At 73.2% G+C, this 23,205-nt stretch overlaps 1 protein-coding gene and 1 long non-coding RNA gene across 2 annotated transcripts in view; one reads left to right on the top strand and one right to left on the bottom strand.

Annotated features, from left to right (window-relative positions):
- The window catches only part of LOC118501421, a 75,684-nt gene that overhangs the window by 1,475 nt on the left and 51,004 nt on the right, over nt 1–23,205 (bottom strand). The gene's annotated exons all lie outside the window — the stretch shown is intronic.
- LSP1 (lymphocyte specific protein 1) lies at nt 21–19,947 on the top strand. The gene is made up of 11 exons (XM_036029885.1): nt 21–439; nt 9,602–9,745; nt 11,295–11,420; nt 13,205–13,376; nt 13,687–13,779; nt 14,019–14,062; nt 14,207–14,288; nt 15,177–15,311; nt 15,655–15,732; nt 15,886–15,988; nt 19,532–19,947. The coding sequence occupies exons 1-10, from the start codon at nt 30–32 to the stop codon at nt 15,973–15,975; spliced, it is 1,374 nt and encodes a 457-aa protein (XP_035885778.1). The 5' UTR covers nt 21–29; the 3' UTR covers nt 15,976–15,988; nt 19,532–19,947.

The raw sequence follows: 23,205 nt of genomic DNA, 5'->3' as shown, positions 1-23,205 counted from the left end.
GCCAGCTGTCCCTGCACCCCAGGGCCGCCATGTCCCGGGGGCCTCTGGGGGCCTCTGGGGACCCGGTCGGGACCAGCAGGGTGAGGACCGGGGCCTGCAGCCTGCTGGGCTGGCCCGAGGGGGTTGGGGGAAGCCAGGCCTCCAAACCACAGTGTCCAAAGGGGCGTGGCTGCCTCGGGCCCACCCAAGGCCCAGATCTGGGGGTGGGGTGGCCCCCCGCCCTGGCAGGGCCGGGCGTCCGGTGGGCGGCGCCGCCTCGGGACGGGGTGGTCTGTCGGCCAGAGCGGGTGCTGGCCTGGGAGCCTGAGCGAGCCGGCAGCAGGGGGCACAGGGACCGAGTGGCCCAGCCCCTTGGGCAGGGTGTCAGGGCAGGAGCCCAGAGCGCTGAAGCTCAGGCCTGGCTCCAGCTCGAGCCTGGGGACAGGCGCCGGGCAGAGCGGTGAGTGAGCGGCGGCCAGGGCACACTGGCCGCCTGGAGGCGGACCCCCACCCCCTGGCCGGAGCCCCGGGAGGGCGCGCCGTGGCTCCCGGTCCCGAGGGCCAGCGGGAGGAAACACGGGCCCAGCAGCATCTCGTCACACGCAGAGGGGCTCAGCTCAGGTTGGCAGCCAGGCACGGCCCACACAGGTGCCCGGGGGCAGGTGGGCATCGGGTGCAGGTGGGGCCTCGGGGCTGAGAAGCCCCTAGCAGCCCCTGGGGGGCTGGAAGAAGGGTGGGGTCTGGGCCCTGAGTGGAGTCCGACCCCAGCCCAGCCCAGAAGGTGAGCGTGCGGCCCGTGTGAGGGCTGTGGCTCCGGAGGGCAGGGAGGCCCCGCGGCGAGACTGGACCGGGGTGTGGCACGCCCCGCGGCTCTGCCGGGACAGCTCTGGGTGACAGGACGGTGCAGGGAGTCCCCAAGGTGGCGGTGGGCAGAGGAAGGGTGGGGACAGGGAGAGAGCTCCCGGGATGGAATGGCTGGGCACAGGGCGGGGGTCAGGAGCAGGGGGCGGCCAGGTGCCTGAGGGGCTGTGGGTGCCCCCGAGGCTGATCGGTCCCCACATGCAGTCCCGTGCGGCCCCAGGGAGGCTGGAGGGGCGGGAGGGAGGGGGGACCCCAGGGTGGAGAAGGTGGGGGGAGGAAGGGAAGGACGGGCAGCCAGGTGAGGTGGAGAGGGGGTGCAGGGAAAGGCGAGCGACGGGGGGGGGGGGGGTGCTGAGCGTGGAATCTCTGTGCCAGGACCAGACCCCCAAGTGGGCACCCGGCCCGGCCGCTGCCCGCTGCCCACACCCGCCGTCGGGGGCTGCGTGTTTGGACCTGGCCCGGCTGTCCTCGGCTGAGGCAGGAGCGACGGGGAGACACCCGACCCTGAGCCTCAGTTTCCCCACCTGTAGGGGGCTGACAGGAAGGTGACCACGAGGAGCCACGTGCTGGCTATGGAGGGGTCCCTTGGCCCCCTCCAGTGGGGCTGCTCCGGCCAAGCCTCGGCCCCTGGCCGGGACCTCGGGGCAGAGGGCCAGGCCGTGCTGTTCACCTGGCCTCGGCCGGCGGGGTGCCCGGGGCACATCTCCGGGAGGCTCTGGGCCCCTCGTGAGAGCTGCATCCCCACTGCGCGCACGCAGGAGGCAGCTGAGGCCCAGGGAGGCTGGGGTCTGGCCCACTGTCTGGGGTTGGGGGGCAGGCAGTGGGGTCTGTGGAATGAGAGGGCCGGCAGACAGGAGGTGACGAGGTAGACACTGGGTTAGGGCCAGGCTGGCGGTGAAGCTCCGGACCTTTCTGCTGTGCCCCTTCCACCCCCGGCCACCTGCCCCCACCCCTGGAATGACCAGCCCCGGAGGGCAGCAATGGCTCCAAAAAGGGCGCTGGGGGACCAGGCGTCGGGCAGGGAGGGCACCTGGCTGCTCCGTGCACTTGGGAGCTGAGGGCTCCCAGGGACGGTGGAGCCAGAGCCCATGGACAAGCGGTTGGGTGCCAGGCGGCGGCCCCCGCCCAGGTGGGCAGCCGGGGTCCAGTTGCTGCCCAGAGCCTCTGGGGCAGGCCGGACGGGGGAAGCCGCTTCAGCAGTGGTGAGGGTGGGCAGAGCCCTCGGGGGGGCGGGGAGCGGCGGACCTGGGCCCAGGGCAGGGGAAAGGGGCGCGGGATGGAGCGGCTCCAGCCGGTGCCAACCTCCAGTCGCGCATCCGGGAGCGTGCCAAGGCCTGGCCTCGTGAGTGCTCGCGAGCCGTGCCAGGCAGTCCCGGCCCGCCCGGCAGTGCCCGGCTCTCCCGGAGGCTGGGCTGGACTTGCAGACGCGGCCGGGGCTGCCGGCCCGTCGGGGTGCCGTGTGGTCAGCCCCTCGGTCCCGGCCCCTGGGCGCGGGGCCGAGGGATGTGGCGTGCAGGCTTCCTCGGGGCGGGCGGGGTGACGGTCTGGCGGGAAGGGTGCAGGGCACGGAGGGCTGGGGTGCCCGGGAAGGTCTCCGGGGTGGCGTGGCACTTGGCCCCTACAGCACTATGACCAGGGACGCGGGGGGAACAGAGAGACCCGTGTGCCACGTGGCGTGCCGGGCGGGCGGAGGGAGGGTGGTGAGCAAGGGCAGCCCCGCCGGTCCCCAGGGTCAGGTGACCCCGAAGCCAGGGCGGCTCTGACTCCGACCCCAAGCCCGGACAGGTGGCGGGTCGGAGCGGATGGGGGCCGAGGTGCGGAAGAAGCTGACCGCGTAGCACGTCACCAGAGGTAGGACCATGGCCAGAGGGAGGCCGCTGGCCGGCCGGCAGGGCTCCGAGCCCCGCCCTTAGGTGGCGGTGGAAGGTTCCAGACTCCGCCTGGGGCAGAGGGGCCGGAGGCCCGAGGGTCTGGTGTCTGGGCTCGGCAGGGTCTTCAAGGGCCCCACTTCTTCATGAAGGGAGACCCGTGAGGGGGAGACACCCTGGGGCTGGACCTTCCCGCCCAGGCAGGGCTGCCCGGTGGCAGCGCCTCCGTCACCGAACCCCTTCCCTCAGGCTGTCTGGGCGGGTGCCGGAGGCGGGGGGGGTTGCTGCCCGGGCACCTTTGGGCTGGGCGGTGTGCTGGGCAGGCTGGAGCCGCGGTCACCCCAACCAGCACGTGGAGCCTGGCCCCCAGGAGCCGCGTGGGTCCTGGGCCGGCCGGCATGTCGTAGGTGTGGGGGGAAGGCTTTGCCGTAACCCCGGGCCAGGGGCATCGTGGGGGCGCAGGGGACAGTGCCGTCGAGGCGTGGGCCACCACGCCCCAGAGTCCTGGCTGGGGTCTTGCTCAGCCATGAGGAGGGACAGCGGGTGAGATGCGGGGGACGGGGACCCGTGGGAGCAGGCACCCTCCCGCAGCACTGTGGCGCCCCGCCCCCCCATGCGGCTGCACGGGCGGTGCTGGGACTGCGGGTCACGGGGGGCTTCAGGCCCGGGTCCTGGGGAGCACGGGGAGGGAAAGGGGCTCTGGCGGGCGTGGGGTCCCCGTCGCCCCCAGGCCCTGCCCCTCACGGCGGACCCCGGATGCCCGACACCAACTCAGTGATGGCCCTTCCTCCCCGTACCTCTTCCCCTCGTCCCTCTGGGCGGGCGCAGGTACCGGGCCCCTCCTGAGAGGACTTCCTGCCAGCCACTCCCCTCTCCAAACAGAAGCTCGGGGTGGGGTCCCTCCTGTGTGGCCCGGGTGCCGCACCGTGGGCCGGGTGTCGGGTGTCAGGGTCGGCGCCACGCCGGCGTCCCTGGCAGACGCCGGGATCTGTGAGGGCAGGGAGGGAACCCCGCCACCTTTGGGCTCCCAGCACCTGGCGGAGGGCGGGGGGAGGGCGGGAGGGGGCCCGCGCCGGGCTGGTGAGGGGATTATGGGGCAGGTGGCAGGTGTTGGGTGTCGCTGAGGGGCACGGGGAGCTTGGGGAGCTTGGGGAGGGAGTGGGGAGGCAGCCCCTCTGAGCTGGGGGAGAAGTGAGTGGCACCCTGAGACGGGATGGGGACCTTAGGAGCCCAGTGGGGTCGGTCGGGAGTCAGGGACGGGCCGCCTCAGGCTGGCGGGGCTGTGGCCCAGAGGTCAGGGCTGGGGCTGGACCCCACGTCTGGGCCGCGGCTGCCCCCCTCAGTCTGTGCTCCGGGCCGGCCGGCCAGGGCAGACTTGAAGAAGGGGTGCCTTGGCTTCGGAAGCTCTGGGTGGGGCAGCTAGGTGTCCCCCCAAACCAGAGGCCCCCAAGTACTGCCCCACCGGGAGGGCAAGGGGGTGCTGGATGGGGCGGCCCAGCGATCCCTGTAGGGGCCACACTGAGGGGAAGGAGGGGCGTCGTCAGCCCGAGCCGAGGTCACTCCCTGATGGTGTGAAGATGCCCATGACCCTACAGCCCCGGCCTTGACCCCGAGGCGAGTCTCAGAGAGGGAAAGCCGACCACCCAGGTCACAGGGCCCCTGCCCGCCCGCCCGGCCCCACCCCGGGGCTAGGAAGGGCCCCCTGCACCCCCTGTCGGAGGCTGCCCCTGGGGTGTCCTGCCTCAGGGCACCTGGCCCAGGGCACCCAGCCTCTCACCCTCCAGCTCAGGCTCCCAGGGGCCTCGGCTGTGCCCTGCGCCCCTCCTCCCCTCACAGGATGGGGTGCCCCGGGGGACCCCCCGCCCCAGGGCCTGGCCCCTGGGGCCCAGCCCGCACCCCCGCGGAGCCCTCTGGGCCGCCACCACCTCTGGTTACGGGGAAGCCAGCTCCACAGGCCTCCGTGGCCCCCTCCTGGAGGATGCTCAGGGCCAAGAGGGACAGGGTGGGGGGCGTGGGCCCCGCCTGGACCTCCCGGGACGCCGGGGGTGCAGGTCTGCCGGCTGCATCGCCGTCGGGATGGCCGGGCCTGGGCCTGGGCCTTCGGGGGAGGCTCCCGGTGGTCGCTCCACTGGAGGGATGGGATTCCCCCTCACCGCGGGGCGCCAGAGGCCGGGCCTGGGGTCCGAGACCGCGCGGCACCGTGTGGGCCCGGCCTCTGTGCTCCCTAGAGGGGCCCGGCTGCTCTCTGGCCTCTCTGGGCCCGCCCTCCCCAGCCTGGCCTTGGCCCTTGGGTCCCTGTGGACCGCTTGAACCCCCACCCCGCCCCTGCAGACCTCACCCAGCCGCCAAGGATGGTGGCAGCTGGCCCCCTCCTCACCCCCCTCAGCCGCCACCCACCCCACGTGCAGCCCCTGGGACCCCGGGAGTGCTCAGTTTGGCCAGGAATTCCCCCCCATGGCGGGAGCTGTCGTGGCCCCTGGGTCCCGCCAGGAGGGAGGGCCTGCAGTCATGGGGGTCAGGAGTGCCCGTCAGCTCCCTGGGCCGTGCCCACGGGGACACCGAGGCTGGCCGCCCCCCCGCCCCATGGCGGCGTGGACCGTGACCACTACCGGCCGGCCGGGAACCTGCCAGGGAGGCCTCGGCGCGAAAGGGGAGGCAGCACCCTGGCCAGAGGAGGGGGCCGGTGAGGGAAGCTTTGAGGGGGCTTCGGCCGGCGCCCCCAGCTCTGACCACAGGTCCCTGGCGGTCGCAGCTGTTGCGGACTGGCCCCCGGAGCCCCCCCCCCCACCCGCAGTTCCCCTCATGGACCAGCTCCTGGGGGGGGAACCTCACGCGGCCCACCCTGTGGACCCAAGGCGAACTCTGTGCCTCCCCCAAACCCGGCCCCCGGGAACCCCCAGATGCAGGCAGACCGTCCCTGCCTCCTGTCCCCGCTCCCTCCTGCACGTGCCGGCTGGGCCCCCTTCCAGAACGCCAACCTGACGGGGCCTGTGCCGGCGGAGGCCCTGCCCGAGTCGCCCTCAGGGGGGACGCGGAGACCTCCGCCCGCCTCCCCGCAGCCGCCCCGCCCGGCCCCAGCCACCCTGGGGTTCTCGTCCCCCCGCCCCCCTTCTCCTGGGCCCCCGGGCCCCTGCTCAGCTTTCTCACCCAAGTGGAAGGTCGCCTCCTGAGCTTCCCTGGGCAGTGGGTGCCTGGCAGGGTGTCTTGCCCTGGGACGGGGTGGCCTCCCCCCACCCAGGGCCCAGCCAGGCACAGGCACTCTCCAAAAGGTGCTGCTGGGGGGCGGCCTGGACCCGTGCCAGGGCGCTGGGGGAGGGTCCCGGCAGCTGCAGCGCACCCACACCCCCGCCCGGGGCGCCTCCTTGCACTCCTGCGCCCCACCCGCCACCCACCTGCTCTGGAGCTGGCTGGGGGCTCTGTGTGCTCCCGGCCGCCCCCCCTCCACAGCTGCATGCCCAGCTGCCCCTGCCAAAGGGAGTGCCAGCCGGCCGGCCCCCTGGCAGCGCCCCGCTGCGGACCCTCCCCAGGCTGCCCGGGCCAGGACCCCGCACTGTGCCATCATGAGTGGGGGGGCCCCAGAGGGCAGGGGGCGTGCTGCCCCGGAGTCCTGCGGTGCGGCTGAGGCAGCCGGGGCGCTCTCCCTCCCTGGGATCCCCTGGCCACTGCCCTGCGCTCTCTGTCCCTTCGCTCACGGCCCGTCCCTCTGCATGTGTCCACTCCGGCCGGTCCGTGGCATGGGAGACCCCAGGGAGGCTGGGTGTGAGGTAGGGGGGCCGGTCCAGCTCCCCAGGCCTCCCAGCCGACTCCCACTATGGTGTCCAGGGACTCGTGGCAGCCTGGGCCGGCCGTCCCCCTTCGGGCCTCAGCCCCTCGGCCCTTCAGCTGGGCCCCCAGCTCTCCCCAGCCCCCGGAGCAACCCTGGGGGCACCCCTGAGAGCTGCTGGGGCAGCCCACTAGCCGCCTGCAGGGGGCAGAGCCGAGGCAGGCCCCGGGCCTGAAGCCCCTTCAGGAGCCTGCTGCCACGCAGGCAGGGGAGGAAGTGGGTGGGGCTGAGCCGGAGGGCCCAGGACGGCAATGCAGGCCCTCGGCTGGGGCTGGGGGCTGTGGGGGAGCCAGAGGAGGGGGCCGGGGTTTTGAGTCGGGGGTCCCACAGACAGACGGAGGACCTGGCCAGGGCGGGCAATCCCCCGAGTTCAGAGATTCAGAGACCCCCCACTCTGAACGGGAGTGGGGGGAGCAGGGAGCAGGAGGCGGTCGGCCCGCGCATGCGGCTGAGCCAGAGCCCCCGCGGTGGAGCCCCACAGCGAGAGGGGGGCCGGGCCCCACCGCCGCACCCCCCGGGCTGAACCCGGGGCCCCCAGCGCGGAGCCAGAACAGACACAGGAAATCGCCTAATTGCTTCTGCTTAGGAACGGCAAATCCCTTGCAGCTGCAGCGGCTGAGCTGGGGCCACAGGCGGCCGGCTGTCGCCAGCGTCCTGACAGCTCCGCTGAGCGTGCCAAGGGGCCTGGGCCTCTGGCCGGGGGCGCCTTTCCCAGGCCGGGGGCCCCCACCCCACCCCTAGAGAGCCACCCCCATCTCAGTTCCCAGAACAGGGCCCAGCTGTGGATCAGTGAGGGGCTGAGGTCATGGGAGGGGCCAGGAGGGGCTGCATTACTCACATCCTGGGGCCTCGGGCAGGGGAGGGAGGCGGAGGGGGGAAGGGGCCTAGCGGGGCTGCTTGTCCTCGGGCCGCTGGGTCAGGGGCTGCTGGCGGGGGCGGGGGGTGGCTTCTCTCCATGTGGAGCTTTGGGGGGACACACCGGGGACCCCTACCCAGCACCCTGCTCCCTGCCCCCCCAAGCTCCCTGCCCGGGACGGCTCAGGGAGTCCCCCCGCAGCAGCCTCAGCAAGGGGCGACCCTCGGAGGGGCCTCAGAGAGGGCGCCGTCGGGGAGCGCGCCCTGGCCTCTGCCAGAGCGTTGCCAGGGCGATGGCCGGGCAAACAGTAAACAGAGTTCAGGGGCCAGACCTGCCATTTGGCCCTCACCTCGTTCCCACGTCCGCTGCGCACGTGCACACCCGTGCAGCACACATGTGGACACGGGGTGGGTTGTCCGGGCCCACGCGTGGAGTGTGGGTGCATGTGCACATGTGCTGATGTGGGCCTGAGTGCGGGGCACCTGGACAAAGCGTGTGCGCGGGCTCGGGGGGCCCAGCCACGCGTGCTGTGGCCAGCACATGCTGCCACGTGGGTCAGCCCAGGGGCCTCTGTGCCCCTCCAAACCCAGGATGCATCATGGCCTCCGTACTCTGCAGGGCCGGGCCCCGGGGCTCGGTGCAGGGGTCTGGGGGCAGAAGGGCGGCCATGTGCTCCTGGGAGAGAGAGGGGGGCCCAGGCGGGCCCATGCACACCCTCGCCGGGCCCACACTCCGTCCGGACCCCCGGCACGAGCACAGCCGTGCAGCTTGCAGAGGGAGCAAGGGGGACAAAATGGCCGTCTCCCTCCTCCAAGGAGTGTGGGGTGTCGTCTCCTGGCCGCCCCGGGACAGGGCTGGAGGGCACCTTCCCCCCCTGCCACAGCCTGGGACCCAGCACTCCACCGTGTGCAGGGGCTGCTGGGGCGCACGGCGGGGAGGGACCCCGGGCTGCTGTTGCCCACCCCCCGCAGCCCCGAGAGCCCTCCAACCTCCACATTCCACACAGAAGGGGCCTGCAGCCCCCGGCTGGGGGCTGGCGGGGGCGGGGCTGCGGGCCCATGTGATGGGGCCAGGTGTGGGGGATCAGGGGCTCCCTGGGGCCCGTGGGGGCGGGCGTGGGGGTGGACGGGGGGTGCAGGGCCCGAGTCCCACGGCTGCGGTGGAGGGGGGGCAGGCCCGGGGCTGGGGCTGGGGCTGCGGCTGTGGAGGGGCCTGGCTTTTGTCTGCGCGGCTCCAAGGAGACTCAGGAGAGATTAGATCACGCTGGCGCGCGGGCCGAGGGGCGGAGGCCCGCAGGAGGCCCCGGAGAGCGGGCTGCGCCTCGGGGTCAGGCAGCGGACACGGGCAGGAGGGGCTGGGGCTGGGGGGCGGCGCGCCCTGCAGAAGTGGGGTCCCGGGGCTCCCCCCCGGGCTGTGGGGGAGCAGAGGAGGGTCCAGGACGGGCCAGGAATCCCCCCTGGCCCAGGTGAACTTTGTGTAGCCCTGAGGTGGAGGGGGGCAGTTCTCCTGGCCCCGGTTCTGCCATGGGCCTCAGTTTCCCCATCTGTGAAACAACCCAGGACAACGGCGTGGGGGGCTCTGAGAGGGGCTGGTGGGCTTGGGAGAGCCGACCCTGCAGGGCCCCCCAGCTCTGGGGTCGGGCTCCAGCTGGAGGCTCCCCTTCTCTGGGCCTTGGGCCTCCTGCAGGCCCCCCTCCTCCCTGGCCACCGTGCTCTTGGGGAGCAGGAAGGGGCGCTGCAGCCAGGGTGGCCAAGGCAGTGAGGTAGCTGGCTGGCCAGGTGCGCCCCTGCCCGACCCAGGCCCGGGCCGGCCGTGTCCCAGTGGGCAGTCGCCGCTGGACTCGGGGGGGACCCACAACACCAGGTCTCCAGCCCTCCAGTGACGCCCGCCACGTCCTCTGGGGCCCTGCCCGGGGCATGAACCTCTCTGGCCTCTCGCCTGCTGGGGTCCAGGGTCCCAGGCTGGTGGGAGGGGGCCCTTGGGTCCCTCCAGGTCTGGACACCGTGCCCGGGGCCACCAGACGCCAGTTGCCTACAGAGCACCAGGGTGGCCCCCCCAGCCCAGGGCAGCTCCACGGCCATCGCACATGACTCTGCCTAAAAGATGGGGAAACTGAGGCCCAGAGAGGGCTGGGGCAGCCCCAGTGAGGCCTGCTTGGCCGGGAGCAGAGGGCGCGGGCTGAGGTGTGAGTGACCGTCTCTCTGTGTCCCCCAGACCCGCCCCCCAGTGGAGCCCGGAGGATGAGGACGAGACTGCCCAGGAGCAAGGCCGGCAGGAGGGGGACAGCCTGCGGGCCCAGGACCAGGACGGCGGTGGCCAGTCCCCCGAGTCCCCGGGGTCTCCGGAGCAGGAGAAGCTGTAAGCTGGCCCCCGGGCAGAGGGGGACCCTGGGAGCTGCACAGCAGATAAGATGGCCAGGGCCTGGCCCACGCGGGACACAGGGCTGGTGGCTGTTGGTGGGTGAAGGGCCTCCCAGCCCCAGGGCCGGTGGAGCCTTCTGCTCGCCTGGCAGGCCCCCCATGCGGCCCCCCGCCCGGCCAGCCTCCGGGGCGATCCGGCCTTCGCTTGGACATGCTCTGACCCCAGCTGCGCGGCCCTGGGCCCCAAGCCCCCCGCCCAGGCTCCCCACTGCCGGTGACTCACGGAGACCCCGGCCAACTTGGCCGGCCCGCCGCTGGCTCGCTCCCCCCAACCCCCCTCCCCGGGGCCCGGGAGGCCTCACAGCCGGGCCGGGCTGTGCTTCCGACATCGCCCCCTCCCCAGCCTGTTCCGTTCCATTTTCCCCGAGTCAGCAGCTCTGGGCGGGGTGGGGTCCTGCAGCGGTCACGGCCCGGGCCCGGTCCTGTGCAGAGCCGGCAGAGGCTGGGGGGCAGGCGGGGGCCCCCGAGCACCAGGGTCACGAGTCTGCCGTGGGAGATGGGGTACAGGGGCTCACACTGCTGCCCAGGGCAGGGGCCTGGGGATCGGCTAGGAGGGCAGGGGAACATTAGTCAGGCACACGGAGGACACAGGCTGACGGGGGAGACACAGATCAGCTCTGGGGGTGTCCTGGGCCGAGGGGGGAGACACAGCTGTGCTCTGGGGGTGCCCTGGGCTGAGGGGGGACACAGATCAGCTCTGGGGGTGCCCTGGGCTGAGGGGGACACACAGATCAGATCTGGGGGTGCCCTGGGCTGGTGGGGGAGACACAGATCAGATCTGGGGGTGCCCTGGGCTGGTGGAGGAGACACAGATCAGATCTGGGGGTGCCCTGGGCTGGTGGGGGAGACACAGATCAGCTCTGGGGGTGCCCTGGGCCCAGGGGGGACACAGCTGTGCTCTGGGGGTGCCCTGGGCCGAGGGAGAGACACAGCTGTGCTCTGGGGGTGCCCTGGGCCGAGGGGGGGACAGACAGCTGTGCTCTGGGGGTGCCCTGGGCCGAGGGGGGGGCACAGATCAGCTCTGGGGGTGCCCTGGGCTGGTGGGGGAGACACAGATCAGATCTGGGGGTGCCCTGGGCTGGTGGGGGAGACACAGATCAGATCTGGGGGTGCCCTGGGCCGAGGGGGGGCACAGATCAGCTCTGGGGGTGCCCTGGGCCCAGGGGGGACACAGCTGTGCTCTGGGGGTGCCCTGGGCTGAGGGGGGGACAGACAGCTGTGCTCTGGGGGTGCCCTGGGCCGAGGGGGGACACACAGCTGTGCTCTGGGGGTGCCCTGCCTTAGTGTGGTGAGACGCAGCCTCGGCCTCAGGCAGCTCCGGACTACAGGGGACCCGGTCCTGCCTCCGGGGACTCTCTGACAGTGGGATTCGGGGTGCAGCCATGCAGAGCACCTCCGTGGCCCCTAGGGTCGGGGAGGGAGTGGAGGCAGGGCCCCCGGCCCCGCACCCCAGCCCAGCCCGAGCCCACGCTGCTCTCTGCCCACAGCCTGACGCCCTCGGAGTGCCCCGGCCTGGACGAGGATGAGGGGTTCAGCGACTGGGCCCAGAGGCCGGAGCCGCAGCCGTCCCCTCAGGGAGAGGGTGCAGAGGACGAGGCGGTGGACGAGGACAGGCAAGTGGGGGTTCGGGGCGGGAGACGGGCCCCCGGCGTGGGCTCTGCAAGCCCCCCGGCCTGGGCCCGAGCAGCGGGCCTCCGCTCGCCGTCCCCGCCAGCCCCCCGAAAAGGCCCCACGACTGCGCGGGGGAGAGGGAGGAAGAGGGCGAGACAGCGCGGCGGCGCGAGGGGCTGCGGAGCGCCGGCGAGGAAATCTCATCCCGGGCTCCCCAGGGCCCTGGGCCCCGGCCAGACCAGCTGCGGCCGGCGGGTGTTGCCACACCAGCCCACATCTGCGGCCCACTTACGTAACGGAGGCCCCGGCCCCCGCGCCCGCCCCTTCCTCCCTCGGGGCTGGCTGGCCCCCATTCCCACGGAGGGGAGCAGGTATTTCCAGATGTGCCTCCGCCTGGGGGACCGGCTTTCCAGATGTGCGGACGTGTTTGCTGGGCTGAGCCGGGGCGGGCGGGCGGGGGGGGTGGTGGGGGCCCCGTACCCCCAGACCCGGGGCCGGGGGCTGCTCCTGCAGCCTGGCTCCCCCCTTGCCCCACCCCGCCCCCAAGCTCAGGGATCTGAGCCGCTAGGCTGCTGCCCCGCGGCTGCGGGCCATTCGCTTAGGGTCCCAGTTCCGCTTGGGGGGGCTTCAGCTGGCGCCCCAGGGTCTCCCCTTGCCCCAGGTGTCACCCGACCCCCATCTCCACTGCCCCCCAAATCCAGGCCACCTCCCAGCCCCCGAGAGCGCCCCTGACCCACAGCTCTCCCCTCTCCTTCCCACACGAGCTGGCGCCCACGCCTCCTGAGCCCCTGCCCAGCCAGGGCCCTGGGCCTGGCGTGGCCTTCTGCCCGCCAACCCCTGCGGGCCTCAGTTTCCCCCGTCTGCCTTTGTGAGCTGGTGTACACTCTGCATTCCTGCAGCGGGGCCGGGGCCAGCTGGGTGGCCCACCGCCCAGCCCCGTCCTCCCGGCCTGCAGCCGGCGCCGTCCCGCCAGCAGGGGGCACTTTGGCACCGCTGTGGAACCCCAGCTCTGCTCTCCGCACCCCCACACCTGCCTGGCCCTGCGTCCCCACAGCCCCGCCGCCGCGGCCGCGGCTGAATGGGCCCTCTGTGTGCCTGCCGCTGGCTGGACCCCAGCCCACCCTGGGCGGTGGGTCTGGGTCCTGGCTGGCGCGGACACCGAGGGGCCTGAAATCATGGAAAATGCGAGAAGTTCCCACCTTCCCCTCCAGGCTCAGCCCCGCTCAAGCGCAGCAGCGCGGCCGGCTGCCAGCGGGCCGGCCCCCACCCTCTCGCGTGGCCGGCCCGGCGGCCCCTCTCCTGGGGGGTGCGTCCTCCTGCCGGGACCAGCCCCGGCCTGCGCGCCCGCTGACCAAGCCCCAGACCACCCACAGCCCCTGCCTCATTCCCACGCAGCGGCCTGTCCCTGAGGCCCACTCGCCACCCACAGAGCGGGGCAGCCTCGGCCACAGGGTGGACGGGGACGGGCGGGACGTGAGGCGGGGCCGGCCCACAGGGCCCCGAGACCGGCTCCGGCCTCAGCCTGTGGGTGGCCCTCCGTGCGGGGGTGTGGGGTGCAGGGGCGGGGTGGGGGGGCGCTGTGCAGGAGTCCAGGGACAGGGGCCGGCTGCCACGTCCCGGCACCCACTCCCCAAAGGTGCTCGCTGGGTCTCGGGGTTCCTCAGCACTCGAGGGGGCTGACCACCCCCATCCTGCAGAGGGGGGACTGAGCCCAGGGAACAGGGAGGGACGTGGACGGGGCCACCGAAAGACCCTGGGTCAGGCGGCGTCCCTCTTCCCCCCGCAGGCCCTGCGGGGACCAGGGAGGTGACCAGCTGAGCCCCACTGGAGCCCGCCTGGAGGGGCTGCGTCTGAGCCCTGGCTCCGAGCCCCTGGAGGGGCCGGGGTCGGAGGGTGCGGAGCCTGTGGGCCCCGAGGAGACCGGTGGGAGCAGCCTGGGCCCCGAGGTGGAGGAGCAGGTGAAGGCCGAGTCCCAGGGTCTGGGCTGCGTCTCTTCCTGCTCCCTGTGCACCCTGTGCGCCCGGTGGGCCCGGCCCGGGGAGAGCCAGGACCCCTCACCCGTAGTCTGGGGGTGGGGGGGATCCCTCTTGTTCAGGCCCTGCTCCCTGCTGCAGAGGATTCCAGAACCAGAGCATGTCGGGGCTGGGCAGGACCTGGGGCCCGGGAAGGGGAGAGAGCTGCTCCAACATGTCCCGGGGAGGGGGGGCAGGCTGGGAGCAAAGGGGACAGTCACCCAAGTCCCCAAAGCTCAGCCTGTTTTGTTCTCAGCCCCAGGAACGCCAGCAGCGCCGGACCCCGAGCCCCTTGGTCCTAGAGGGCACCGCAGAGCCGGGCTCGCCTCCCCTGAGCCCCGGCAGCAATGTAGGTCGAGCCCCAAACTGCCTTTGCCTCGCTCCCGGCCCCGGCAGCAGCCCAGGCCAGCCCCGGGTCGGGGAGGCTGCTGCTCGTTCTCCTCATCCTCCGCCGCCCCCCGGCCCCCGCCCCCTGCCCCCGCCCCCCCTCCCCACCCCCGGCATCGGAGGGCGCAGCACCGGGGCAGGGACGGGCCTGGGCCTCGCTCGGCCCGGAAGGCTCACGCCCCTGCCCACCACCCCGCACAGATCGTCGACCGGACCGAGTGCCTGAACCGCTCCATCCAGAAGAGGTATGTCCTTGCGGGCCAGGGCCCAGGGCCCCCCGAGAGCAGGGAGGGGTGGACACTGGGGGCCTGGGAGAGCTCCCCCAGGTCTCAGGGCGGGCGTAGGAGCCCGGTGAGGGGCATGGGTGTGACCCTTCCCCTGCCCCCCAGTAACAGTGTGAAGAGGTCCCAGCCCGTCCTGCCCGTGTCCAAGATCGACGAGCGGCTGGAGCAGTACACCCAGGCCGTCGAGGTACCTCCGCCCCCCGCTACCCACCACTGGTCTGTCCTCTGTGCGCACAGCTGTTCCCTGCATCCACACCCCTCCACCCACCCCATGGCCCTCCACCCACCCAACCAACACCCCTCCACCCACCCAACCAACACCCCTCCACCCACCCAACCAACACCCCTCCACCCACCCAACCAACACCCCTCCACCCAACCAACACCCCTTCATCCACCCAACCAACACCCCCCCATCCAACCAACACCCCTCCATCCACCTCACACCCCTCCACCCAACCAACATCCCTCCACCCAACCAACACCCCTTCATCCACCCAACCAACACCCCCCCATCCAACCAACACCCCTCCACCCACCCAACCAACACCCCTCCATCCACCCCACAGCCCTCCACCCACCCAACCAACACCCCTCCATGCACCTTACACCCCTCCACCCAACCAACACCCCTCCACCCAACCAACCAACACCCCTGCATCCACCCCACACCCCTCCACCCAACCAACACCCCTCCACCCAACCAACACCCCTCCATCCACCCAACCAACACCCCCCACCCACCCCACACTCACTCCCGAACCCGGCGCCCTCCCGTTCACGCACACCCTTCCAGCTCTGAGCCGGGAACAACAGGAGGGCGGCTCGCGCCTGTCCCCTGCCCCCGCACACCCAGGCCCCCCCAGACCGGACGCCTCCCCAGAGCAGTGATGGAGGAGCAGGCCCGTGCCGCCCCGCACGGGGAACACGGCGCTGAGGAGACAGGGACCCAGAGGAGACAGGGACCCAGAGGAGACAGGGACCCAGAGGCTGTCATCTGCGTGCTGGGGGGGGGCTCTCGCACGGGCCTCTGGGGCACCCACTGAGGAGGCCGCCGGCTCTGTCTCCTCTGCAGACGGCTGGCCGGACCCCCAAGCTAGCCCGTCAGCCCTCCATCGAGTTGCCCAGCATGACGGTGGCGAGCACCAAGAGCCGGTGGGAGGCGGGGGAGGTGCAGACTCAGTCTCCGGCCAAGGGCCCCTCCTGCAAGGTAGGACCCTCCCAGGCGAGGCTGGGCTCCTCGGGGTGGGGGGGAGCTCACGTGAAGCCCTGCGGGCATGAGTGGGGGCACACAGCGCCCCAGGCAGGCTGTCTGCGGACGCCAGGGCTCGCCAGGCTGGCCCTGAGCACGGACGGCCAAGTGGAGAAGGCCGCTGGGCGGAGGGAAGGTCAAAGGTGCCCCCGCCCACCCCTGCGTCCCCCTCGCCCCCGTACGAGAAGGCGGGCGGGCAGGCAGGCCCGGCCCCTGCCAGGCGAGGCAGGGGAGGAGGGCTGGGGCTCGGACCGCCCCCGCCCGGGCTGTGGTCTGCAGCTGTCCCCCCTCCTGCCCCCAGGACATCGTAGCTGGGGACATGAGCAAGAAGAACCTCTGGGAGCAGAAAGGAGACTCCAAGACACCCACGGCAGCTAAGGTAGAGTCTAAGTGGGGTGGATGCGGGGGACGGGGGCCCCGCAGGCAGACACCCGGAGGGACCGTTCTCGGTGCACCCGGGAGGGCTTCCTGGAGGCGGCCCCGGCTCCCTTCCGCCACGCTCATCTTTGCTCTCGGCCTCCTGTCCCGGCAGGGCACCCCATCTGGGAAGAGGTACAAATTCGTGGCCACTGGACACGGGAAGTACGAGAAGGTGCTGATGGACGAGGGCTCCGAGCCCTAGGCCTCCCCTCCTGGTGAGTCCGGGCCGGCAGCCGGCGGGGCTGCGTGGCGTGGGTTCCGGGAACGCGGCGGCCGAGACGGGGCGACGGGGCCTGCTCACCTGTGTCGGCGGCTGCACAGGAGCCGGTGAGGGCCGGCGGGCCTGCCGCAGAGCCGGCTGGGGCCCAGAGCCCGCTGGGTGCTCCAGCCCTGCAGGTTCTCCCCCTCCCCACCTTCCATCAGGACCCCTCCTCCCGGGACCTCCACCCCGCTCGGCCCTTCTCTGAGGGAGCAGGTCGCACCTCCCTCCTGGGAAGGGGCCACGACAGGGCTGGCACCGCGGGAGGTCGGCAGGACCTGGAACGGAACCCTGGGGGCTCAGGTCCCACCGTGGCAGGCTGAGGGTCCGGCCCTCCGGTTCCGTGGGGGGCCTCTGTGGTCCCTGCCGCCCTCCCCATCCGCTGGTACAGAGTCAGACAGAGACCCACTGCTGTGGTGTGACACTTTTATTTGTGGCCTGGGTCCCAGGATGCATGCACAGCGCCTGCTGTGTGCCGGGGTGGGTGGGTGGGACGGCCAGCCCCCTCCCAGCTCCGCTGCCCCTCCCGAGTTGTGTCCAGGGAGGCTGTGGCCCGGGGGCTCCCCAGGAACCTCCATGTCCTTCTTCCGTTGCCTCGGTGTCGGTCATCCACAGCGTCCAGGGGCTGAGCCCGGACCTCCCTCACCCCTCACCCCAGCCCCCAGGCCTCCCTGGGCACCCGGTGGGCACCCGTGTGGGGTCCGCCCTGCCAGTGCCCCGCCTCACGGTGGGCCCGGGCACTTCCCTTCCTGCCGGGAGCCCCCACACCCTGGCCCCCAAACCCAGAACAGCCTGCTCCCCGCCCCACCTGCTCCAGCCTCACCCCGCCCGCCCTGGTCCTGGCACTCCTGGGCACCGGCCTGTTGCTCCCGATGGCCCGGCCACTGACGGGCTCCTTCCCTTGGCCTCCACGGCCCCAGCCAGGCCCATCGGGCCCTGCCACCCTCTTCTGTGGCTGCGGCTCCCGCCCGCCCCCCAGTCCCCAGCCCGGGGCCCCCCCAGAGCCGGTCAGGGGAGCCTCCAGCCAGCCGCCGTGCGGTTGAAGTTCCTGGGCTGGGGGCTCCGCTCCAGGACCACCGAGGGGGTCATGGGAGGGGGCCGGGTGGCCGCCTCCTGCAGCTTCCGGGCGTTAAAGCGAGGCCGGCATAGGTAGGGCAGGCGGCCGAGGCCAGGCCGGGCGCCTGCCCCACCGCTGGGCCCCGCCGGGTTCCTCCGAGACTCGGCCACGGCCACGCGGTACAGCACGGCATCCCATAGCCCGCAGGCCCTGGAGGCAGGGGGGCCGGGGGCCGGCGCGGGGGCGGGCTGGGGTGCCCGGGTGGCAGGGGCCGCCACTGCCTGCTCCGTCCGCACGGGGCTCTGCTCCGGCCCCGGGGGCGGCCGCTCGTCCGCCTCGTCCATCAGCTGCTTCTTCAGGCGCGCCCAGCCGCTGAGCCGGGGCCGGGGTGCAGCGCTGGGGGCAGGGCGGGCATCGGGGTCCACCGGCGAGGCGGGGGACGAGGCCCCTTGAAGGCCGGAGGCCTGCTCAGCCTCGGAAGCAGGGCCAGCCGCGGGGGGCTCCTCCAGGTGCTCCGCCTCGGGGGCCGCAGGGGCCGGCCTGGGAGGCGAGGGTCCCGGCGAGCGACAGGTGGGGGCGACGGGCGCCACGACCCGGGGCCTGACCTCTCTGGGCCCCGAGGCCTGGGGGCCAGGGGGCGGCCTGGGTACAGGGGGCACCTCAGGCCAGGGCCTGCCATCTTGGGCCCCCGCGGGAAGGGGGCGGATGTGGGCCACCGGGATGGAGTGCTGGGCTGCAGGGGGGCGGGGGGCCGTGTCTCTGTCCTGGCCGCCGGGCCCCCTGTCTGGGCCCCTCCGGGGGAGCTCGGGGGTCCCCGCCTGTGGGGGCGGCCCCGGCGGGAGCTGTGCCTGGCTGGCGTGGGCGGCCCCGGCAGTGGGGGCTGGGACGTGGGCGAAGCCACCGGGGGCCCGGGTGGGCTCCGGGGCCGGGGCCGAGAGCTGGAGCCCCGGGGCCGTGGCGTGCGTGGCCAGGCGGCTGTGCTGCGTGAAGCTGAAGGAGAGTGTGGACTTCTGCAGCGGAGCGGCCACGTGGTGGGTGGCGGGGCTGCGGGGGAGGGTGGCCACCACCACGCGAGGGGCCTCCGCCGGGCACCGGGCCACGGGCTCCTGGTCGTGGCTGGCCTCGCTCACGGGGGACAGGGAGGCGCGGAAAGTCCCCGGCGGGGTGCAGGGCCCGGCCCCCCCGGGGGGGGCCTTCTTCCGGGCCGCCCTCCTCAGCAGCCTCTGCAGACGCAGGTTGTCCTTGCCCGGCTTCGGGAGCAGGGGCGGCGGGGGGCCCGGGGGGCCTGGGGGGCCCAGGCCGTCTGCGCTGGGGGGCATGGACGCCGTCCCGACGAGCATGGCTGCAGTCTGCGGCAGGAAGGGCAGCCGTCAGCCAGCTCCGCTCTCCGCCCCCCCCCGCCCGACGCCGTCTCTCATCCTGGGAGAGGGGTGCGTGGGCCCCCGCTGTCCACTCCCACCCTCGGGGCCCGGGGAGCTGGTGCCTCCCACTCGCCCGTGGCTCCAGCCCTGTGCGGGTGGCCCCGCCGTCCCCGGGTGAGGAAGGAGCCCCCACAGGCCCGAGTCGCTGGTGGGTGATGGACGAGGGCTGGAACGCAGCCGGGGGCCGGGAGACCCACACGGGCCGCCTCCAAGTGGGGGGCACGTGCTGGGCCGGGCGCCCGCGGGGCAGGAAGCCGCCCGCCCGCAGACGCGTGAGGGGCGCCGGGCCGTCGCCGGCCGACCACAGGCGCGGCCGCCGCGAGCCGGCAGTGAGGGCGGCGGCTGGGGGGCTCGGGGGGCCGGGGGGCCGGGGCTGCATCACCAGAGGTCGACGGGCCCGGGGGGGTGGGAGCGGTGGCTGCTGAGCTGCGCTAAAGGGGTCTTCCCACAGACCTCCTGGCCGGGGTGGTCCCAGCCAGGCCTCCCACCCCGGTCTCCGGGCGCCCCGTGCCAGTTCAGGCGTTGACAAACGGTGTCTGGCCCGACCTGCGGCTGCCTGGGTGGCAGAGGAGGGAGGCCCAGCCGCTGGCGGGGTGGGCAGGCGGGGGTAGGCCTGGGGAGGGGCCCGAGGGGCTGCCCCGGAGCTCCCTATGGGCTGCTGCCTGCCTCTGGGGCGGCCGGGACCCCAGCAACCGCAGGAACCCCGGGTCTGTCTCTGGGGGGGCGGACAGGCCTGCAGGCAGACAGGTGGGGGGTGACGTTCATTCCACCAGCTTGAGCCCCCCTGGGCACGACCTGGGGTGCCAGAGCCTCAGGTAGCAGGCTGCCCCCGGGTGCACGGGGTGGGCAGGGGCAGAGCCTTGGCCGCTGGAGCCTGCAGGCCTCTCTGGGTGGCGAGAGGGGTGTGCGGGGTGGGGCCCTAAGCCGCCAGCCCCCGGAGAGAGGCTGGGGGCTGGGGGGGCCAGGGCGCCCGCCGGGGGACCGAGGCTTCACACGCCCCCACCCCCACCCTGTGTTTCAGCGTCCTGAGGCCAGGCACCGCCGGCTGCCATCTCCTGCCACATGCCCCGTCCACGCTCCCAGGGGCGAGTCCGCCCGATGCCCACCCCCTGCCCCGCCGAAGATGCTGCTGCCCACAGCCCACCTGCCTGCCCATGCCCCTCCACAAGCTGCCGCTGCTGCCACCGCTGTCCCCCACGCTCCCCTGCCCGCCGGCTCTGCCTCTCCCGGCTGGGGAGGCAAGGGGTCCTCCCCAATGCTTGGCTGAGGGGACTGTCCCCACGGAGGCCGAGCAGAGACAGGGCACCCGCCAGGCCTCACCCCCGCTGGGAGCCCCCGAGGCCCGTGCAGGGCGCTCAGGCCAGTGCGCCCCACCCACCCCGTCCCCCGATTGCGGCCCCCCCACCGTTGTGCACAATAAAGCTCTTTCTGCCCCCACGCGCTGGCCCTCGGTGCTCACTCGATGGGGGAGTGGCGAGGGAGCAGGCCGGCCGGGCAGCCAGGGCCACCCCCTGGCGTGGCGTGGGCCCCAGGCCGGCGGCGGCCTCAGACACCCTCCCGTCCGCGGCCTCCGGGGTCCGCGCCTGGGGTCTGAGGCCTGCGGCGGCGGGGGCCGGGGGCCTACCCTGCTCCCCCAGAGTGTCTGCGAGGCCCCTGCCCCGCCTGGCCCTATGGGGACTCCAGGGCGCCCGGAGCAGGGTGCGCCTCTGGCCTGAGCGCCCCCCGAGGACAAGACCTGCCTCATGCAGTGAAGGTTCGGTGGACAGACAGATGGGTGAACGGCAGATGGACGACAGCAGGGGGGTGGGGGCGGCTGGATGGATGAGGGGGTGGAAGGATGGGTGCGTGAGTGGACGGGTGGGTGGGTGGACGGAGAGAAAGAGGGAGGTGGGGAGGGGGGAGACAGGGAACGTGAGAACGGACGTACAGGAATGGACGGTGAGGTGGGGGACGGGGGGACGGACGGACGGATGGGTGGGAGATGGACGGAGGGACGGAGGGAAGGGTCTGTAGAGGGATGGGAGGCAGGTGGGCAGGAAACGGTTTGTGAAGAGAGGAAACGGGGTTGGTGGAGAGGCCAGCAGAAAAACGTGTTGCACAGGACGCGGGGGGTGGTGCTGGGGGGGCGGGGGGACAGATGGACGGCGGACGGATGGCGGTGGAAGGTGGGTGATGACAGAGGGAGGGGGAGGGAAGTTGTGAGTGTGAGCGTGGGCCCACACAAACAAGTGGGTGGAGGGGCGGGCGGGCGGACGCAGGTGTGGAGTGGAACACAGGGGGAGACCCCCCCGGCTCGCCCCCCTCTCGCTGGGCCTGCACACAGGCCGGGCTCTGGGCCCTGCCCCACCCCCCAGCGTCTGAGGAGCCCCCTACAGACCGGCCCCAGGGCCCAGCCCACACAGAGCCTCTGGTCCCTGCGGCCCCTGTGGTGGGGTGCGCCGACCTCCCCCAACACAGAGTGAGCCGGACGGCCCAGAAGGGTAGGACCTGGGGAGGTCATGGCTGCCCTTCTCACCACGGCCGCCCCTGTGGCAGCGTCCCGGGTCATGGTGCTTTCTCTGTCCCCAGAGCAGGACGGGACACCGGCCCTGGACAGCAGGGCAGGAGGCCGAGGCAGTGAGCCGGGACCAGAGGGGCAAGCCGCAGGGCTGGGGGGTGGGTGAGAGGCCTGGGGGCAACCGCCACGGGGCCCTGAGCCCCCACAGCTGCGGCAGCGCAGGCCCTGGGGTCAGCACCCGCCTCATCGAGGCCGAGAGGCCTCAGGCAGGCCCCCTGCTCCCCCCGCTCCGGGCCCCAGAGCGCCCCCCACGGGAGGCGGAGGAAACCCGACCCACAGACCGCCCAGGGTGCGTGGGGCGCTGCGCGGGGCCGAGAAGGAGCCGAATCGGCAGCTTCTCCCGGACCCGGCGGAGCCGGAGCCCCCGGGGCCAGGCCGGCTGCGGGGCAGGCCGGCACCAAGCTCCCTCCCAGCAGACGGTCAAGTCACCTTGGGCCCCGCCACCCCCAGCGACCAGCGAAGCGCACTGAGGGCCAGGCCGTGATCAAGGGACCCTGTGCTCCCCGCCACCCTGGGGTCACCCCCAAGGACAGCCGGAACCAAAGCTCTGAGAGCCTCCCTGTCAGCCGTTGGCCCTCCAACGCCCCCTGGGGTGAAGGCCAGGCCCCCAACCCAGACCGGCCGGGGCTGCCCCGTGCCCTCCCCCAGTCCCCCTCCAGGGCCCGGCCGAGGGCCCTGCCCGGGCCCCTCCCGACCCACCCCAGCCTGGCCAGACGGGGGACGGTGCTTATTACCTGCCGGAGGCCCTCGGTGGCCGGCCGCCCACCTGTCCGGCAGTGCCCGCCGGTGCTGCCCTGCTGTGCCGCAGGCCTGGCGCCTGAGGGGAGGCCGCTGATGCCCAAAATAAAACCTGCCCGACCCTCTGACCTCAGCGCTGGCGCTCCGGCTCTGCCCTCGCGGGGAAGCACCTGCCAGAGGCCCGGGCACTGCGCGGGCAGCCACCCTCCTCTGCTGGCGGAGCGGGGCCACTGCAGGGAGGCCCCCGGGGCGCCCGGGCCTGCACGGTCGGAGCCCAGCTGGGTCCACGGGGCTTCCCGGGCCCAGCACCAGCCCGGCCTGCAGAGGCAGCCGGCTGCCTCCTGGCGTTGTCCCCACATGTGTCCCTGCACCCGAGGGTCTGGGGGTCCCCCGGTCTGTCAGCATAGCCAGGGGGGCCGGGCTGAGAAGGCACCATGGGGGTGACAAGCAGGGCAGACCCACGAGCCACTCGGGGGCCCTGCCAGGAACCCATAGGTAGGAAGGGGGATTGAACACAGCCAAGGGTTGGGGCTGAGTGTGGCCGGCCGGGTCCCTGCCCGTCCGAGGCGGTGGGGACGGCGGCAGGCCGAGGTACCCCAGGCTCTGACTAGGAGTGTGGGGACGCCCCCGTCAGCTCTGGCCTTGGGGGCACGCAGAAGGGGTGGGAGGGGGAGGGGTTCCATCTGCCGCCCCTGCTCTGTGACCGCGGGCCAGTCGCTGCCCGCCTACAGTCCCTGTGGCCTTATCTCCAGCTTGCAGGGGTTGGATGGGGCACAACGAGGACCTTCCAGAAAGCTCTGAGGACCCAGAGCGGGCACAGAGCGGGGGGAGCTGGGGCACAACGGCCGCCGGACACCCTGACGCCCCTGACTTCAAGGGCCAGAGGGCAGGGGCCTCTTCCGAGTATCAGGACCCACCCCATCCTGGGTGCCAAGCCACCAGCAGCTGCCCTGGGTGAGGTCACTCCCCAGACCCCACCATCCCCCCTTGGCCGGCCCCTCCTCTGGGCCCAGGGTGTCCAGAAGGAGCGGCCAGGCCGTTCTCACCCTGCTCCGTGCCCCCACTGCCCCGATCGGAGGGGCAGGGCCGTGGGGCGTGTGGGTTCACGGGCCCATGGCTGAGGCCACCAAGAGCCCACCGAGCCCAACTGGGAGCCGTGGGCTGACTACGGGGGGTGGCCCTGGCCTCATGGGGCACCGGCCGGGGCGGGGGGGCAGACACCAGCCCCCCAGCAGCTGGACTTCTTGCTGTTGCCTGAGCGACCTGCCCACCCCGGCGTGTCCGCCTGCAGGACGAGGACTGGCCTCAGTGTGGTTCTGCAGTGACAGGACGTCTGGGGTCCCCCACTCCACGGGCGGCCCCAGGCAGCAGGCCCTTCCTCTGACGGGGCAGGCAGGTGG

This window comes from Phyllostomus discolor, chromosome 6, assembly GCF_004126475.2.
Source record: "Phyllostomus discolor isolate MPI-MPIP mPhyDis1 chromosome 6, mPhyDis1.pri.v3, whole genome shotgun sequence".
Taxonomy (NCBI): domain Eukaryota; kingdom Metazoa; phylum Chordata; class Mammalia; order Chiroptera; family Phyllostomidae; genus Phyllostomus; species Phyllostomus discolor.
This window is presented reverse-complemented; position numbering and strand designations above follow the sequence as displayed.

What these genes read in the sequence shown, in the direction of transcription:
- LSP1 (XM_036029885.1), top strand. Translation starts at nt 30, where the DNA reads ATGTCCCGGGGGCCTCTGGGGGCCTCTGGGGACCCGGTCGGGACCAGC. An exon ending in GAGGCGGTGGACGAGGACAG is followed by an intron (nt 11,421 to 13,204) that starts GCAAGTGGGGGT and finishes TTCCCCCCGCAG; the next exon opens with GCCCTGCGGGGACCAGGGAG. An exon ending in GCCCCGAGGTGGAGGAGCAG is followed by an intron (nt 13,377 to 13,686) that starts GTGAAGGCCGAG and finishes TTTTGTTCTCAG; the next exon opens with CCCCAGGAACGCCAGCAGCG.